This window comes from Saccopteryx leptura, chromosome 1 (genome assembly GCF_036850995.1).
Source record: "Saccopteryx leptura isolate mSacLep1 chromosome 1, mSacLep1_pri_phased_curated, whole genome shotgun sequence".
Taxonomy (NCBI): domain Eukaryota; kingdom Metazoa; phylum Chordata; class Mammalia; order Chiroptera; family Emballonuridae; genus Saccopteryx; species Saccopteryx leptura.
The window spans coordinates 47,737,459-47,756,012 of NC_089503.1; the positions used below are offsets into that span (position 1 = coordinate 47,737,459).

The following is an 18,554-nucleotide window of genomic DNA, read 5'->3' on the forward strand; positions in this document are numbered from 1 at the left end:
ACGGCACGGGCCCCAGTGCTTCTGCATCCCACAGCCGGCCCAGACTGCAGAGTGTGCTGAGTGAGTGAGTGACAGTGCCCGTGGGGTGGCGGAGGAGGAGCGGGAGGAACTTCTGTGAAAGGGACTCTTGAGTGAGGCACTGGGTAGACTCTCGACAGAGCGTCTTTGAGGCCCTGGCTTGGCACGCGGGCTGACCATACAGGGCTAAGAAACTGGATTTCAGTGATGACGCGGGAGGAGCAGAGGCAGCTGGCTTTCCTAACACCCGCCTGTGCGGGGCGCCAAGGGGCAGTCACCTGGGCTGGGGAGGGGCCGTCCGGCGCACTGCCTGGCACGCTGCCTGAAGAAGACGGCAGGGAAGACGAAGCAGAAGACCACGAGGAAGGAGAAGCAGAAGGAGACGCTTCCTGTGGAGGTGACACGGTCCTTTTGTTGTTCATTGGCAGCAAACCTACCAAGGGAAACATACTCTCCATCACACAGACATACTCTCCACTACCTATTTCACCGTGAGAAGAGGAAGTTTTAAGTCAGGGGTCCCCAAACTACGGCCTGCGGGCCACATGCGGCCCCCTGAGGCCATTTATCCGGCCCCCGCCGCACTTCTGGAAGGAACACCTCTTTCATTGGTGGTCAGTGAGAGGAGCATAGTTCCCATTGAAATACTGGTCAGTTGGTTGATTTAAATTTACTTGTTCTTTATTTTAAATATTGTATTTGTTCCCGTTTTGTTTTTTTTACTTTAAAATAAGATCTCTGCAGTGTGCATAGGGATTCGTTCATAGTTTTTTTTATAGTCTGGCCCTCCAATGGTCTGAGGGACAGTGAACTGGCCCCCTGTGTAAAAAGTTTGAGGACCCCTGTTTTAAGTAAAGCACCACCTCTGTAAGTGAGAGGGAGGACGGTGCCAGAGATGGATTCAAGAAATGAAACAGGAAGCCCCCCAGGTGTTTCTTAGAAATGAACATCTACCCCTTAAGTTCCCCTAAGGCCATGTGGCTGGAGGGCTGGGGCTGCATGAAATCACTTAGTCAATCAACTACCCGAGGCCTCTTCCCACAGATGCTGGACCATTAGCTGCAGGCACAGACAGGAGAGGCAGTTCTTTCGAAGGAAACATCCCTTCTCCCTCACATGTGCGCCAAGGGGCTCGCAGATGAGATGGTTACTTTGAGATTTTAAGGGAACACAAGAGAGAGAGGTTATCATGAGTATCACATTATCTGAAGCATACGGAGTGAGGTTTGTGCCAAGCTCCTGTTGGTCAAGGAACAAACGAGATGTGGTAGAGGTGCTCAGAGCCACAGGAGAGAGGGGTGTGGACGAGGCCGAGAGGAACAGCCTAGTTCTGAACCATGGGAGCTGAAATCAACTAGTCTAGCGAGCAGACTTCTGACAGTTCCGGCCGATGAGCTCAATCCTGCCCTCTCTCTCCCGGTCTCTTGTGAGGGCACACACATGCACACACATACACCCCCCAGTAACCTTAAATCTAAAACTGCAAGCATTTTGCTTCCATCTTGAGCCATATCAGTCATCTGCCCTCAAAGGGACTCAGAAAATGCATGTCTGTTTCAGATCCGCCCACTCCGTGTCTGAGCTGCAGCCGAGCCCGCTCTCCCCTGAACCCTCCGAGCCCTAACGGCTGCCCATGACCTCTGTCTCTAACTACGGACTCCTGTCGGACTCCCTGCTGACCCGTCCAATGTTCCTCTGAGGTGTCCAGCCTCCAGATTTTAGCTTGCTTCCTAATTCGGCACAACCCCCTGGCCTTAGTTTCCCCAAAGCTTTGGGCCCCCCCTCTGGGATTCATCCGGGCCAGGCCAAGCCCAACCCTGACCCTAGAAGCACTCCTTTAAGACCCACTCTGATGGAGGACCACCTAGGGGGATTTTCAGAATTCTGTCCTGCTTTCCTCATGGACAAATGCCAGCCTGTCGGAGCAGGGATCGCGGTCTCGGGCTCTGAAAAGATGGCTACCACACACATGCGGCCAGCAAGCTCCCACAGGGAAGTCCCCCAGGCTGCTCCCGAGGGGAAGATAACTCAGGGGCACAGATCTGAGGGGGCAGGAAGGAGCTGCTGGGGAGGAGCCCCCGGCTGCCAGGAGCTGATGGGGGGCGGCTGGCCTGCCACCCAAACCCCCTTCTCAGCCCAGTTAGATGGTTCGAACCTAAAAAGGCAAAAGTTGTGAGTCAGTTGCCTTGTTTCCTGTGCTCAGCTTGCCAAATTCCTGCCAAATTCCTTCTCCTCCTCTTCCTCGCCCTCTCATTCTCCTCTCCCTGCCACCTCCTGACTCAAACTCCCGAGCTCGTCTCAAAGTCCCCTCAGCTCAACAAACTGCCCTTTTGTTCTCCGGAGGAGCTCTCCGGGAACCTTCTGACACAGAGCCAGGGACACCGTGGCAACCATGTCTGACAGGAACGCCTCGGGTTCACAAGGTCATGACCTGGGAGCTGCGCCCTCTCTCCTTTCTCTAACCCCTCCTCATCCCAGCCGGTGGGGGCTCTCGCTGCGGTGCCTCACGCACTGTCCCCTGTCTCCCGGAGGGTTCGGGAGGGCTTGGGGAGATGGGGCCATTCAGGCCACTGCTTGGGCAGTGGCTGCTGCCCAGGAGAGGAGGGGAGGCCAGGGCAGAGCTGAGAGGTGACAGGACTCTCACCTGCCTGAAGTGGCTGATGTCTTTGGGTTTTCTCAGAAAATGGAAAAGGGAGCCCTCTTCCCTTACATTCACACCAGCCGCTGACACTGAACAAGTTTCTTTTTTAGTTTTTTGACAGAGACTCAGAGAGGGACAGATAGGGACAGACAGGCAGGAAGGGAGAGGGATGAGAAGCATCAATTCTTTGTTGCAGCTCCTTAGTTGTTCATTGATTGCTTTCTCATATGTGCCTTGACCGGGGGGCTACAGCAGAATGAGTGACCCCTTGCTCAAGCCAGTGACCTTAGACTCAAGCCAGTGACCTTAGACTCAAGCCAGTGACCTTAGACTCAAGCCAGCCCCCTTTGGGCTCAAGCCAGCAACCACGGGGGGTCGTGTCTATGATCCCACACTTAAGCCAGTGACCCCGCACTCAAGTTGAATGAGCCCATGCTCAAGCTGGGGACCTCAGGGTTTTGAACCTAGTCCGATGCTCTACCCACTGTACCACCGCCTGGTCAGGCTGAGCAAGTTTCTTAACCTCCCCCTCCTCCCCTTTTCTCAACCAGAAAACAAGATGTCCACTTTTGCTTCAGGGGACATTAAAGGAAGAAAATGAGATAAAAAGAGGTGCCCAGTGCAGGACCCAAAAAATGCTGCATGCTTGGCTAAATATGAATTCCATACCCTTTCCTCTTCCCATGCACACAGTGGTGTCCAATAAAAACACTGCTGCACCGCTGACCCGTTCCAGAGGGGCTGAATACCCACCCTAGCCAGGATTTCCCTAACTTGTGGGCCCAGTAACTCCTTATTCATCAACTCAGATCTGTCTCCGCTGGCCCTTTCTTTTAATTAAAACTGGGCACGGCCCAGACAGGGATGCCCTGCCCTGTGCAGAGGCCTCGGTCCTGGTTGGCGCTAGTCCTTCAGGTCCCTTTAGGCAAAGGGTGTTGTTGAGCCTGGGTTACAGCCCCACCTCCCACCTGGATCAAGTGTCTCTCCTCTGGGCCCTGTGGTTAGGGTGACCTTTCCCCTTGACCCTAGAGGTCACTCTGGTGAACATGGTCAGCTGGGGGAGGGTGCCAAGGGCAATCACACAGAACCAACCTTTTTGGGGCAGTGAATGGACAGGGGAGATGGCGCCCGTGTTCTGCTCTCTACTATGGGACCAGCCTTACCCAGTGGGGTTTCCTCTTAGGCAAAATAAAAATGACCAAAATAATGGCTCTAGCAGTTGTCAAAAAAATGGGACTGCAGGGGACATTCCCAGAATTTGGAGCTCAATCAGTAGCTCAAATCCTCCCAAAGTCCTGGAGCGTCCCCTAGGGGCGGCATCTGAACAGGCCCGAACCCATGTGTCCATTTCTTCCTGCTCTCAGCCCAGCCTGCTTGTTCCTGGTCTGTTCATTCATTCATCTGTAAGTTTGCTCATTCATTCATTCATTCACTCAGCAAGGAAACACTTGGTTCCTCCTTTGGGCTAGGCCCATGCTAGGCACTAGGCCCATAGAATGGTTCAAATTCAGTGCCTGCCCTCAAAGCAGCTTTTACCAGTACCTGACACTCCTCTGATAACTAAAGACATGGCTGAGGTCTTCGGGCCCATCCCAGAAACCATGCTGCTGGTTACCAGGTGCTGAGGATGGACGGTGCCCCCCTCTGTCCTGTGCCTCCCTCAGCAGTCTGAGCCTGCTGTGAGGGTCCCCCACCAGACTCCCGGCTCTCAGGCCAGACTGGGAATTTATTGCGGGCAAGGATAGTCCCCTCACACTGGTGGCACTTGGTACAGCTGACTGGAGGCACTGGGATGGCATCTGCACCCAGTGGAACCCACCCATAGGAGCAGAAGTCCCCTGATGGGGGAGGGGTACAGTAGGGCAGTAAATGAGATGACTTGTGGAAAAGACCTGCTCCAGGACTTCAGTAAACATTCCCTGGCTCCTTCCCCTCATCCTCACTGCCTGGGCTGTAAGATGATTCAAGAGTTATTTCAGGTTGTCCCAGGTGAAGCGCCCTGCCCAGGTGTGCAGCTCTGGTCCTGCTCCAGAGGCATCGTGTCCCAGGCTGACCCGAGTGAGAGAGGCTGCAGGTCTGGGGGGTGCCGGGAGAATGACTCACTGGCCAGAAGTCAGCGCTGACTCAGAAGGAAGGAGTCAACTCTATGTTCCAACTACAACAACATCAATTTTTTTAGAAACCCTGTCCAACCCAGGGCTTTTCTGGGCTCACCTCTCCTAGAGCAAGGCCCAGAGAAAGTTTGTAGGGGCAGAAGAGATGGAAGGCACAGATGGACTTGGAATCAGAAGAGTCCCTGCCCTTCTCTCAGGCTCAGAGAGGGAATCCCTGCTCTGTAATAGCTGCACCAGGAATGAGGGCAGCCTTGGTAAACTGTGCACTTACCAAGGCTCTGCCCTGCGTATGTGTGGTCACAGCGCCCCTAGTGGGGGCCTGCTGCCTTGGCATCCATGGCAGACGCTGGTCCTCACCCACCCTGCTGGTTCCCAGCCTGCAGGGACCACAGTCTGCCCAGAAAAAGGAACAGGGCAGTGTGTATTTGCATTTGTGCATACTGCTTGCAAGTACACACATGCATTTGCGTGTGCGTGTGTGTGTGTGTGGCTTCCTTCATTGTTTTACCCATGACTGCACGAAGTTAAGCTGATGCCCCCAGCCTGATTTCAGAGTACTGAATCAAAACACACAGTGAACTAGGCATCAGCCTCCTCATTGGTGTTTCAGAAAGCTTGGAGCTGCTGCGATAAGGTCCTTTCCAAGTGTAACTGAGTTCCAGGACTGTGATTTTGGAGGGAGGAGCTAGGGGGTAGGGAAATTCTCAAATCCCTTGAGCAGTGCTTCCTCAAGTCAGCAGTGGAAATAGGGTCAACCTGGTGTTTCTTTCCTCGCCCCTCACATCCAGGGAGCCAGGTAAGGGAGGACATGTAAGGAAAGAGAACAGCTGCCCCCGAGGGTTAATCAGAGAACTCTTGCCCACCCCCACCCCCACCCTCCACCCCAGAGAGCTCAGGACTCACTCGGATAGGACCTTCTTCTCCAGCTCTGGAGTTTGCTGGGCACTGGGGACTGGAAGCTGCCGGATCGTTGCACAGCTGTCGTGGAAAAAAAGGGGGGCAGGGGAGGTGGGGAGAAGGAAGAGTCTGTTAAATGGATAGAAAAAATAGGGAGTTTTCTCCTCAAGTCCATTTACCAAAAGTTAATTGACTAATCATCATAATTGATTGAGCCCTCCCTTTCCTCAGACTACATCTTCCTGTCCCTACAACACACACCTCCAATTTTTCACTCATTCACTCATCAAATGCTCTAGTTCTTGAGACCCTGCTATGAGACAGGGACTTTCACCTTTCAGAAAATGCCTCCAATTATGAGCCATCATTCTAAATTGTCCATTATTAATAAGCATATGTGTGTGTGTGTGTGTGTGTGTGTGTATAGACATATATGTCCATATACTCACACTTATTTTTAGGAGAGCAGTTCTTCAAAGCTGAAGTCTCCCATCATGTGTCCCATATATGTAACAGACAAAAACGGAGCTGCTCTCATTGAAACCTGGAAGCTCTATTCTCTCTCCCCATTCCACTCAGAGCCCTGGAAATCCTCTGGGAACCAGTTTTGTTTTGTTTTTATATTTTTCTTTTTTTTTTTTTTTAAAATAATTATTCATGTGTATTTGAAATTTAACTCAGGAAGGGGGTGGGGGTGGTTCCTGTATTTTATTTTATTTTAAAAAAAATTTTTTTTTCAAAGATTTTATTTATTCATTATAGAGAGAGGAGAGAGAGAGAGAGAGAGAGAGAGAGAGAGAGGAGGGAGGGAGGAGCTGGAAGCATCAACTCCCATATGTGCCTTGACCAGGCAAGCCCAGGGTTTTGAACCGGCAACCTCAGCGTTTCCAGATTGACGCTTTATCCACTGCACCACCACAGGTCAGGCTATATTTTTCTGAAGTTGGAAACAGGAAGGCAGTCAGACAGACTCCCGCATGAGCCCAACTGGGATCCACCCGGCACGCCCACCAGGGGGCGATGCTCTGCCCCTCTGGGGCATCGCTCTTTTGCAACCAGAGCCATTCTAGCGCCTGAGGCAGAGGCCACAGAGCCATCCTCTGCGCCCAGGGCCATCTTTGCTCCAATGGAGCCTTGGCTGCGGGAGGGGAAGAGAGAGACAGAGGAAGGAGGGGGTGGGGGTGGAGAAGCAAATGGGTGCTTCTCCTGTGTGCCCCGGCCGGGAATCGAACCTGGGACTCCTGCACGCCAGGCCGATGCTCTACCACTGAGCCAACCGGCCAGGGCCTGGGAACCAGTTTTAACTAAACCTCTGGACAATCCATGGCCAGGAACATCCTCTTGGCCTTGGTTCCAGTGGAAACATTCGCAAGAGGTTGTGGACTGTGCACTGAAGACCCTCTGCCCAGCTGAGCAGGATGAACATTGATGCAGAAGAAAACTCCCACACTGGGGCCTCAGCTTGGGCCTCAGGCTCCAGGTCCCTGCAGTGGTTCCATCACAGCCTTGAGAGAAAGAATGGGGGTGATGTATGCCTGATGCTCACATAGGTGGACCAGGAGGAATGAAAGAAAGCCAGCCACGGGAGTGATGTGGGGGTGAAAGAATGCATGTAGGGAAGGCTGATGCGGGCCTCTCCGAATCCAAGGCTCAGCTGGCAGAGCCCTCCCCCTCTCTGTGGAAAGTTCTGGATTCCACTCTATTACCTGCTATGCTCAGAGCTGGGTGTCAACACAGGTGCTGACCACGGCTTGAGGGTCCTTTCCTTGGGACAAGATCCTTCAGCTCCTTGGCTCTTCGGCACCCCCCCCCCCCCACTCCCTATGGAGATGCTCTGATCCTGCTCTGGCTGGCGGGTTCCCAGCCCACAAGCCTGTTTCCATAGTCACAGCTGTGGGTGTAGGGGAGCCTGTGTGGACAGGCACAGGGTACAGTCTCCCCATCTCCCCGATACAGGATGAACAGCCAGCCCACAATTTTGATCCACTTATATTTATTTTTAGGAGAGCAGTTCTTCAAAGCTGAAGTCTCCCATCATGTGTCTCATATATGTAACAGACAAAAACGCAGGGTGTTTGCACAAGGAGCAAGCAGGCCTGAAGCGCAGCTACACCCTGCTGACCAGAGCTCGCCTCTTAATCAGCTCATGGAGAAACGGCTCGAGAAACACAGCAAAGTGCTTAAAGCTCTGCTGCTTCTCCTTAGCTCAGGTGTCCCCAAACGACGGCCTGCGGGCCGCCAGGCCATTTATCCCCCCCCCCCCCCCCCCCCCCGCTGCACTTCCGGAAGGGGCGCCTCTTTCATTGGTGGTCAGTGAGAGGAGCACTGTATGTGGCGGCCTTCCAATGGTCTGAGGGACAGTGAACTGGCCCCCTGTGTAAAAAGTTTGGGGACCCCTGCCTTAGCTTTTAACTTTGTAGACTGGAACTTATGAGAAACAGCTCAACTTTGCCAGCGAGTTCTCCATCCTGGTGTCGACAGGGCACACACGCATACATTTTCACAACAGCAACAAGCGGGTGGATAATGATCTGACCTGGTAATTTTGAGCAGAGGAAGGCAGGGTTGTTCCCTTTTTTTTTTTTTTACCTTATATTTAATTTTCATTCATTCATTCATATTTATCTTAAGGGAGTGCTTTTGGAGATCTTAGTGGGTAAGGATTGTGCCATATGGTTCCAAAGATACTATTTTACTGTTACAGACTAGTAGTGCCCTCTACAGGCCATTGGACCATCCTGTTATCCAGGGGTCCCCAAACTACGGCCCGCAGGCCGCATGCGGCCCCCTGAGGCCATTTATCCGGCCCCCACCGTACTTCTGGAAGGGGCACCTCTTTCATTCGTGGTCAGTGAGAGGAGCATAGATAGTTCCCATTGAAATACTGGTCAGTTTGTTGATATAAATTTACTTGTTTTTTATTTTAAATATTGTATTTGTTCCCGTTTTATTTTTTTACTTTAAAATAAGATATGTGTAGTGTGCATAAGGATTTGTTCATAGTTTTTTTATAGTTGGGCTCTCCAACGGTCTGAGGGACAGTGAACTGGCCCCCTGTGTAAAAAGTTTGGGGACCCCTGCTGTTATCAAATGATTGTCAGAAAAAAAAATGGATAAACATTGAATTTTCTAAACTAGAGTAATTTGGGTGCAGATTGTCCTCCTAACTCTAATGGGTTTATGTCCAAGGACCCCATGCGCTAGATCAACTCATTCAGTTCCTTAAGCCTGCATTTTTACAACCAGTTCATCCATGCAGGCCTCTAGGAAGCTCCTCCTCTACACTTGATCAGAGCCAAAAGGCGGAGCACAATTAGGAAGCGCCTCTCCCGGGATTCTCAGGGTGTAGGACTCGGCCCTCCCGTGTGGGAGCATCTGGGGCGCTGACATAAACGGCAGATACTCGGCCCCACTCTGGGGCCACTGAATCTCAGTCTCCGAAGGTGGGAGGGTAGATGTGTGCCTTCTAAACAAGATTTTTAAGAACCACTAAGCTAGGTGTTTTAGGGGAGTGTTGCTAAGTGTTTCCTGTGGCCTCAATAACATGGGCTTGAGTTCTGTTCCAAACCATCATCTTGGGTGTGCTCTATGATAAAGGACTCGGAGGAGGTGATAGGTTCCTTGATCAGCTGAGGCAGTCCCAAATTGCGGTAAAATGTTTACGACATATAATTTACCACGTTAGTCAATTTTAAATGCAGAGTTTAGCGGCATTAGGACATGCGTACTGTGCAATCGCCCTCACCGTCCATCTCCAGAACAGTTTCCTCATCCCAAACTGAAAAGTCGGTACCCACTAAACAATGGCCCCCGTGCCCCCTCTTTCCCGGCCCCTGGTAAGCACCGTTCTACTTTCTGTCTCTATGAATTTGACTATTCCTGGCACTTCACAGAAGTGGAAATCATTCAATACTTGCCTTTTTGTGTCTGGCTCATTTCACTTAGCATAATGCCTTCGAGATTCATGCGTGTTGTAGCATGTATTAGAATTTCCTTCCTTTTTCAGGTTGAACAACATTTCATTGTGTGGATATAGCACAATTTGTTTATCTATTCACCTACTGATTGACGGTTGGGTCATTTCTCCCTTTTGGGGATTGTGAATAATGCTGCTATGAGCACAGAGGATTCTTTTTAAATCATATCCTGGTCTTGTCCAGCATTGCCTTGGCTCATCTCCACACCATATATTGAGGTGAAAATTGTGATGAATAAAGCTCCCTAACATCCACAACATGACGTCAACTCCATATTATCTAGTAAAGTGATAGACTCACCACAACCAGCAATACAAACATAGCACTTAGGGCATGCCAGAGGCTTCAACTTTATACTGTGGTTTGCCTAGCAACGACCAAAACCATGATGGATGGAAGCAAAATCAACAGAAGATTGCTTGAAAGTCATGAGGTCTATCCACTTTGCTGTCTGCTCTATATTTTATCCTGGAATTAAACAGGACTGTCAGAAACAAAATGCTTTGGCCACACTGCTTTGTTCTCAACCCAACCCCACTCCCTCAGGAGAACTGCTTTTGTTGAGTCAGGTTTTGTTGTTCTGCCCTCAGCTGCCGGCGAGGGATGCTGCAGGAAGCAGCGTCAGGGAAACCATGGCTGCCTAGTCCACAGAACCATTGTTAGAGACATGATCTAATATCTTTCTCGGTATCGTTTATTTGACATAACCTGGAACCTTTCTAAAGAGTGAAGCATCAGAAACAGTGGTATGTGCTGAGACTTTGCTGCTGCAGGCCAATATAGGAAGAATGAGAATAAAAATCGTCCATTTCTATCCCTGGGCAGTTGCTCAGTGGATAGAGTGTCATCCCAGACTGTGGACATCTCGGGTTTGATTCCTGGTCAAGGCACACAGGAAAAGCGACCATCTGCTTCTCCCTCCTTTCCCTCCCCTTCTCTCCTTCTTCCTCTCCCACAGCCAGTGGCTTGATTTATTTGAGCATGGCTCCAGGCACTGAGGATAGCTTGGTTGGTTGGAGTGTGTCAGCCTCAGGCACCAAAAATAGCTCAGTACTCAAGCATTGGCCCCAGATGGGGGTTGCCCTGTCAGATCCCAGTTGGGGTGCATGTGGGTCTGCCTCACAATCTCCCCTTCTTGCACTTAAAAAAAGAAAAAAATAAACAAAAATCGTCTATTTCCTTTTTAACTCTGGCTGCCATAAAATTCAGAATCAAATTGATGATTCCACTAGAGCAGGCATCCCCAAATTGCGGCCCTCTGAGGCCATTTATCCGGCCCCCCGCCACACTTCCAAAAGGGGCACCTCTTTCATTGGTGGTCAGTGAGAGGAGCACTGTATGTGGCAGCCCTCCAATGGTCTGAGGGACAGTGAACTGGCCCTCTGTGTAAAAAGTTTGGGGACCCCTGCACTAGAGCAACTGTTTAGGATGAGGATCTTCCTCTTTGGGCTCCATACCTCGTAAACTAGTTTTATTAACCTCGATCTTGATTGAGGCTTTATCTTCCATATGTTCTAGACATACAATTTTGTTTGATGTCTTTTGTGTAAGTTACCTAGACTCCCTGGCAACTGAGGAGAGAAAAGAAATGGAGGGAGAGAGTGAATGGCAGGCAGGCTTTGTATTTATTGAGGAGGCTGGAGCCCAGGGGGACAGAGGGGCCGGCTGGGCTGAGCAGCACCCAGATCAGGCAGCCTGCACCCAGCTGGGCACAACTCAGCTCTCAGGGAGTTCACTGCACCACATATGGCACTAAGCCAATGTGTTCTTAAAAAAAAAAATTCAGTTCCCAGGATTCTGGCCTCAGCCCTGGTCTCCCTGGTCTCCCTGGTCTCCCACATTCATGGCCGTTCCTGTGAAACCACACGGCTTGCAAACATTTCTAGGCTCAGGTGGAAATTCTGCTCTCAGCCACCAGAGGGCAGTGCAGGACAATTTGAGCTCCCTCCCTCCCATAGCAGCCAAGGCCATTGGGCCTGCTGGTGGCAAGTTTCTATCAGCCTGTTCTTCCCACCCAGAGGACTCCCGTTGCCGCTGACTGAGTCAAAACACTCATTCAAGGCCACCTTTAATGAAACTGGGCTCCTACGGACAACGACTTCTGAGGGTGTAGAAGCATCAGCATTGGGCCACACGGTTTACAGGCTGGGAGATCTCAGGAAAGCAATCAGTCCATTTGCTCACCTGTAAACTGGGCTTCATAGTACTTACCTCACAGGGTCACCGAAGGTAAAATGGGCCATGTACGGAGTAAACCCCTGACCATTCCAGGAAATGCCCATTCAGAGAATGTGCATTTATTATGCAAGTAGTTGTACTGTACTCCACAAGCCTCAAGCACTGTTAATGGCTCTATGATGACCCCAAGTCTGGGGCTGCCTGTGGCCCAATAGCAGCTGAGCCCTCCTCCCTGCCCTGGCGGGCTGTGGAATGCCTGAGGGCCACCATAATCATCTCCGCCTGCCTGTGACACACAAAGACAGCCAGGCCCCCTGCCACCTTCCTATTGGAGACTCCAAAGCTTCCCGAGAAGGAGGAGTAGGCCTGGGTCACCCCCACGTACACCCCAGCCCTCTGCCTCCGAGCCTGCAGGCTGTATCTCCTATAACCTGGTCCTCCCTGAGGCTGTATCTCCTATAACCTGGTCCTCCCTGAGGCTGTATCTCTTATAACCTGGTCCTCCCTGAGGCTGTATCTCCTATAACCTGGTCCTCCCTGAGGCTGTATCTCCTATAACCTGGTCCTCCCTGAGGCTGTATCTCCTATAACCTGGTCCTCCCTGAGGCTGTATCTCCTATAACCTGGTCCTCCCTGAGGCTGTATCTCCTATAACCTGGTCCTCCCTGAGGCTGTATCTCCTATAACCTGGTCCTCCCTGAGGCTGTATCTCCTATAACCTGGTCCTCCCTGAGGCTGTATCTCCTATAACCTGGTCCTCCCTGAGGCTGTATCTCCTATAACCTGGTCCTCCCTGAGCAAACCCTGGCTGGGGGGCCCTCCACTCCTCCCCCACGTCCCAGGGCCGTCGAGCAGGCAGGCGCCCTGCTCACCATGCAGAGCTCTGGGCTCCTCCAGATGCTGTGCAGAGGCTGCCCTGGTCAGGGCCTCCCTCAGGGGGCTGCGGCAGGAGAGGGGCTTCAGCAGGGGCGGGGGCTCCGGCCTCCGGAGCCTCTCCTCACAGGGCTCTGCGCTGGAGGCCTCGCCGCTGTCGCACTCCAACTCTGCTTCCGAGCTGGAAGAGGGAAGAGAGAGCGGGTGACCGAGGAGCCTCCACTCACCCCCAAACCAACAGTGCCCTGCTCACCGCTGCCTCCAGCAGACCCTGGGGTTCCAGGGCTTAGTTATCTCTGTACTCAGCACAGCCTCGTGCTCTGTTCTGGGCTGAACTGTATCCCCCAAGTTCATATGAAGTCCTAACCCCTAGCACCTCAGACTGTGACTGCATCAGAGGTAGGGTCTTTAAAAGTGAGGCCATTAGGGTGGGCCTTAATTCAATATGACTGGTGTCCTTACAAGAAGCAGAAATTGGGACCCAGACAGGTGGAAAATGTCACGTGAACATGAAGACAACCGTCTCCATATAAACTGAGAACAGGAGCCTGGGACAGACCCTTCCCTCCCACCTTCAGAAGGAACTAGCCCTCCCAACACTGACCTCAGACTTCTAGCCTGCAGAATGGAAGGAATACGTTTCTGCTGTTTAAGCCACCCGGTCTGTGGTGCTTTATGGCAGCCTCAGCAAAGACATACAGGGGTGGCTCGGGCAGGAGGAAGCAGCCCAGCAATGTGCAGCGAGGTGTTGGCACGAAGGCCGCTCCTCTCCCCTCAGCCAGCCCTGAGCAGCCCTCGGAAGCTACTGGGCTAAAGTGAGCTCATCACTAGGAACCCCGTCCTGAACCTTCAGACACTTCCCTACTGCTTGCCTCCCTGGGGAATGGTTGGGAGGACGGGAAAGACTGCCAGTGCGGGAGGGGAGTATTCACCCTGGGTCTTGAATGACTGGCAGGGCAAATCCAGCAGCCAGCACAGCACAAGCACAGTCCCAGAGAAAGTGCAAAACCTACGGGGCAGTGCAGTGACATTTTAATAAATACATATATTCACTTTCTCTCTTTCTCTCTATCCATGCAGTGTGCTTCTTTTTATTAGGTCACTAGCCCTCTTCCATCTGGGGCTTTGGTGGTCTGTCTATCCATCAGACTGCCCAAACCTACTGTCGCAGCATCCTAGTCCTGTTTGCCAGTTAGCCCCAGTGTGCATGGGACATAGGTGGTACCCAGCGGAGGCCTAGCTTGAAATCCTGACATGGACACGAGCTTCTGGATGCGGCCGAGGCCCTTAGCATCCAGGAGTCCGCACTGGGAGACAGCCCCCCTGTGGACGGCTGGAGTGCCGCACTGGGAGACAGCCCCCCTGTGGACGGCTGGAGTCCCGCACTGGGAGACAGCCCCCCTGTGGACGGCTGGAGTCCCGCACTGGAAGACAGCCCCCCTGTGGACGGCTGGAATCCGTGTGCAGGGAGCCCCCCCGGGAGAGCAGCAGTTTGGGTCTCTGGCTCCAACCTGGCCTGAACTGAGTGCCGCCGTGCACTTCCCCCTCAGATGAACCAGTGTACTTGCCTTTGTTACTTTAGGTAGTTTGAGTTGTTCTACACAGTTTAAAATTCATTCTCCGATTTTACAACTCCCTATGAGTCAGGTGCTGTGACTGTCCCCATTTTACAGATGAAAAAGTGGAGCACAGAGAGGTCATACTGCAAATAAGCAGAGAAGACCAGCTTCTGAATACTGTCCCCCTTCCCAATCCATTCTTGCCCCATCCTGCAGCGACCCGAGTATACCTGCTGTCATCGCTGGTGACCAGGACACACACAGCCAGCACGTCCTGCCCAGCCACGGCCTCCCCGGGGCTGATCCTCACAGAGGTCCACTCCGAGGGCAGGGGGGAGGTGGCTGCGCCTTCCACATCACCAGGCTCTGGCTCGGGGACACTCTTGGACTTCTTGGGAGAGGTCGGCTCATCTGCTGAGAGAAGAGGGTCTAGAGAGAGGGTGGGCAGGAGCAGCCCTGCGGGCACCCTCCTGGGCAGCCGCTGGCAGGGGCTGGAGTGTGCCCCTGGTTCTTCAGGCCCTCCCTGCAGCAGAGCTGTGCCTTGTCCTGTGACCTGGAAGACCATCACACTCGAGTAGGTGGGCTGTGTCTCCCTGCCCAATTGACATGAGGCTTGACCAGCAGATTTGCTTCGACCAGTGGAAATTAGGGGATGCAATGTGACTGGTGGCTTTCAGTGGCCTTGCTGTTAGGCTTGTCCACTCATACTCTTGCTATTTTGCCATAAGAAGGGCTTATCCCAGAGGACCACCTTGGTCCCCAATTGCGGGCACACGGAACAGGTCTGGATCCAACTGATGGCCTGTAGCCCGGCCAATTCCATGAGAACCCCGGCCACACTTAACCCTGCAGCCTGAAGCCATGCTACCCAGCCAGCCCACAGACCCATGGGCAAGAAAAGGAGATGCTAAAAGCCACTGAGATTTTGGAGGCTCGTTACACAGAATCATTGTAGCAGAGAGCTGAGTCTACACCTGGCTCATATCCGAGCACAGGCATGTGTGCTGGTGAGCTGCATGTGCAAACACTCATAGAGTCAACAGCTGCTAATGCTCCAGGCCTGGGCTGGGGATTGGGGGTGAACCAGCCACGGTCTCTGCCTTCAAGGATCTCCTTCTGTTTCACAGGGGAGATGAGGCCTGTTCACCAATACTGACATTATAGGGTAGAGTCCAGGAGTGAAGCTGGGACAAGGTGGAAGGGGAGGGAGATCTGACTTCCACGCAGTGAAGGCTTTGTGCTGAAGGTCCCATTTTAATGGGACTTGCGGATGAGTAGGACTTGAACACACAGAGCAGAGGGGGGGGGGTGCCTCGAGGGGTGGCCTTCTGTGAGCAACGGGACGTGGGGAAGCGCTGCCATCTGAACGGGAACAGACAGCAAGTCCACATGGCTGCGGGGCAGGATATGAAGGGAACCAGTGGGAAACAATGGCGCTGACACCAGCCCCAAAGGGCCTTGAATGGCGAGGCAAAGCACGCAGTGACTCTAAGAGCAACCGCTGAAGAATGGGGGGATGGGGACTGACCTGGTCAGAGTTGCACCACAGAAAGACTGACTGTTCTGGTTGCCGAGTGGAAGTTGGGCTGCAGGACCCACGAGGAGGAGAGAGGCAGACCAGTGAGGAGACGAGAGGCCGGGCACGAGCAGGCAGAGGAGAGGAGAGCAGGGGAGTTGAGAGCAGCCTGGCAGGACAGGGCAGCTGCAGGCAGAGGTGGCCTGTGCCGGGCTGCAGCAGCCCCAGACCCAGGGCACAGGCACAGCAGGACCCGGCCACACCTGCACAGAGCTTCCCGGGGCTGCTCCTCTCCCTCACACTCCCCGAGAGTTTGACTTGGCCAGCCAGCGGGGCTGAGGGGAGATGGTCCCCCAGTACCGCAGGGTCGGGCCAGCACCTCTCACAGTGGAGGGGCTGAAGTGGGGGAGAGCAGGGGTGCTGGGAGGCGGAGACTTTGTGGATAAGAAGCTGATGTTGCCCTGATCACCACGTTGGCCCGGGGGGGGGGGCGGGGGGGGACACGCTCCTCCCCTCCTTCTGCCCCCAAGGCCCGGCCTGCCGCTGGGTCTCCGGGGGTTTAGTGTCACTCCTCAAGTCTGTGCTCCTGGGTGCCTCTCTTTATTACTGAGGGCTCCTGTCCATATGCACAAACCAGCAGACCTAGTGCCAGGGGTCCCCGTACTGGCGATGGAACAACCCAAAGGCAATGACAGAGCAACACCGCCCACCACCCAGGGCCCACATGCCTGGTTAACACGCTCCGTCCATCACCGCCAACATCCTGGCAACCTGAACGGACAGGATTATCATCCTCACCGCACGAGTGGAAGAACACGGAGTCCAGAGAGTAACTTAGCCAGAACCACCCAGTGAGTCGGCTAGATGGGTCGCTGCTGGGACACGGAGCGGCCCCAGCTGAGGGGCCAGGGTGCCTCCCCCAGGCCCGGCTGTTGTCATACTTTGGCTTAATTCTCAGTGGTCATAGGGAGGACCCAGGATGACTGTAGGGCTGGGGGCTGACCAGGGAGGAGGTACGGGGTGGGGGGGGGCTGAGAACAACCCAACGCCTCTCCAGTCAGCTGCCCGGGTCTCCCGGAGGGAAGCAGGTCTGCTCAGAGTGGAGCGGCCCAGTCTCCTCTCAGCGCTCTGGCCAGACACCTGCTCCCTGCTGAACGACCAGACTCCAGAGGCAGGGCCAGGCAACGCCCGGGGAAATGTCTGTCCTCGCACACCACTCCCAGCAGCCAAGTTCGGAGGCCATTTCCTGGCTGGGCCCCCGCTGCAGAGTCAGGGTGAAGACCCTTGTCCCGGTTCTGCTTACGAAATTGTTCCTGTTTGTACCCAACTCTGGAGACCCTGTCCCCCTCCCCCAGAGCCCAGGGAGACAATACGTTCTTCTGGTTATTATTATTAACCCCATTTTACATACTAGGAAACTGGAGATCATGCCCCTTGAAAGGCAAATTAGAAGCAAAATCAAAACTCCCTTCTCCTCGTCAAACACCTCTGCAGAGACAGCAGGGCAGACAGACATCACACTTCTCTCTAGGTTCTCCCTGAGCCATGAGCCAATGCCAGACCGTCCCCAGCCCAAGTCGACTACAGGCACCCTGGTCTGAGGGCCAGGCCAGAAGGCAAGGCCTGCCATTCTTTATTCATTCTACAGACATTTATTGAGGACTCATTATATGACAAGACCATGCTACCTGTTGGGGTCATGAATAGTCAAAAGAAACAAAGACCCGTCTTTGAGGAGCTTATGTTCTTGCCAAGAGGAAAAATAAACAATACATGTAATCAATAAGTGAATTACATCCTAGGCTGGAGGTGACGAATGCTGTGGACAACCAGCTAGTTGGGAAAGGGGGACGAGGAGAGCTGGAGGGGAAGGCTGAGTGCTCCCTCACCCCGGGCGGGACAGACGGGACCCAAGATTTGAATGAAGGGCAGGATGAGCCACAAGGATGCTGGGGAAGGGCGTTTCTGGCACAGGGAACAGACAGTGCATAAGGCTCTAAGACCGTGTGCCTGCTGTTTGAGGAGCCCAGTGTGGCTGGGACCCAGGGGATCAGAGAGCAGGAGGAGAGCAGGTCTGAGTCACAGGGGCCAGACCACTGAACTGTCTGAGTCCATTGCAAAACTGAAACTCCTGCGGGCAGGTGGCAGGAAGAATGGGGACTGTGGAGCTGAGGCTGGGTGTCTGAAGGGCGGTTAGGAGATCAGAAAACTAGAGAAAAATAGATCTTGCCTCCCAGGGTGTACGGAGACCTCTGTTTAGTCCCCAAACCTGAAGATGTCCCCCAGGGGCTCTGAGCCCCTGCTGATCTAACCTGTCTGAAGAAAGTCTCCCTCAGGACCCACCCTGCTGCACAGAACCTGGAAAATGCTCTCTGGAACTCAGAAGTGAGTTGCTCCTGCCCTGAGTGCCCTATCAGGCATGCTCACTGATCCCACCTTCACGGGACCCCATGCCACTGAGTCAGCACAAAGCGCCAAGGTGACAGTCCAGGCTCTTCCCAAGTGGCAAGGCCATCCTGCAAGCAGCACCTGACTCCTGGCTCGGGCCCAGGGCACTTTCTGTTCCCTTCCAGTTGAAGATATGCTCTAGCAGGCGTCCCCAAACTACGGCCCGCGGGCCGCATGCAGCCCCCTGAGGCCATTTATTCGGCCCCCCACCGCACTTCCGGAAGGGCCACCTCTTTCATTGGTGGTCAGTGAGAGGAGCACTGTATGTGGTGGCCCTCCAACGGTCTGAGGGACAGTGTACTGGCCCTCTGTGTAAAAAGTTTGGGGACCCCT

General features: G+C 53.5%; 1 protein-coding gene across 3 annotated transcripts in view; it reads right to left on the reverse strand.

Annotated features, from left to right (window-relative positions):
- MICAL2 (microtubule associated monooxygenase, calponin and LIM domain containing 2) overlaps window positions 1–18,554 on the reverse strand; it is a 219,692-nt gene that overhangs the window by 49,765 nt on the left and 151,373 nt on the right. For 2 of the 3 annotated variants that reach the window (XM_066365566.1, XM_066365558.1), the window contains 4 exons: window positions 14,488–14,671; window positions 12,698–12,879; window positions 5,677–5,751; window positions 297–451 (listed from right to left, as the gene is read on the reverse strand). In XM_066365566.1, coding sequence (XP_066221663.1) covers window positions 297–451; window positions 5,677–5,751; window positions 12,698–12,879; window positions 14,488–14,671 — 596 coding nt within the window. Of the gene's footprint in view, window positions 1–296; window positions 452–5,676; window positions 5,752–7,376; window positions 7,380–12,697; window positions 12,880–14,487; window positions 14,672–18,554 lie in introns of all 3 variants that reach the window. The other variant, XM_066365593.1, reaches the window with a different exon arrangement.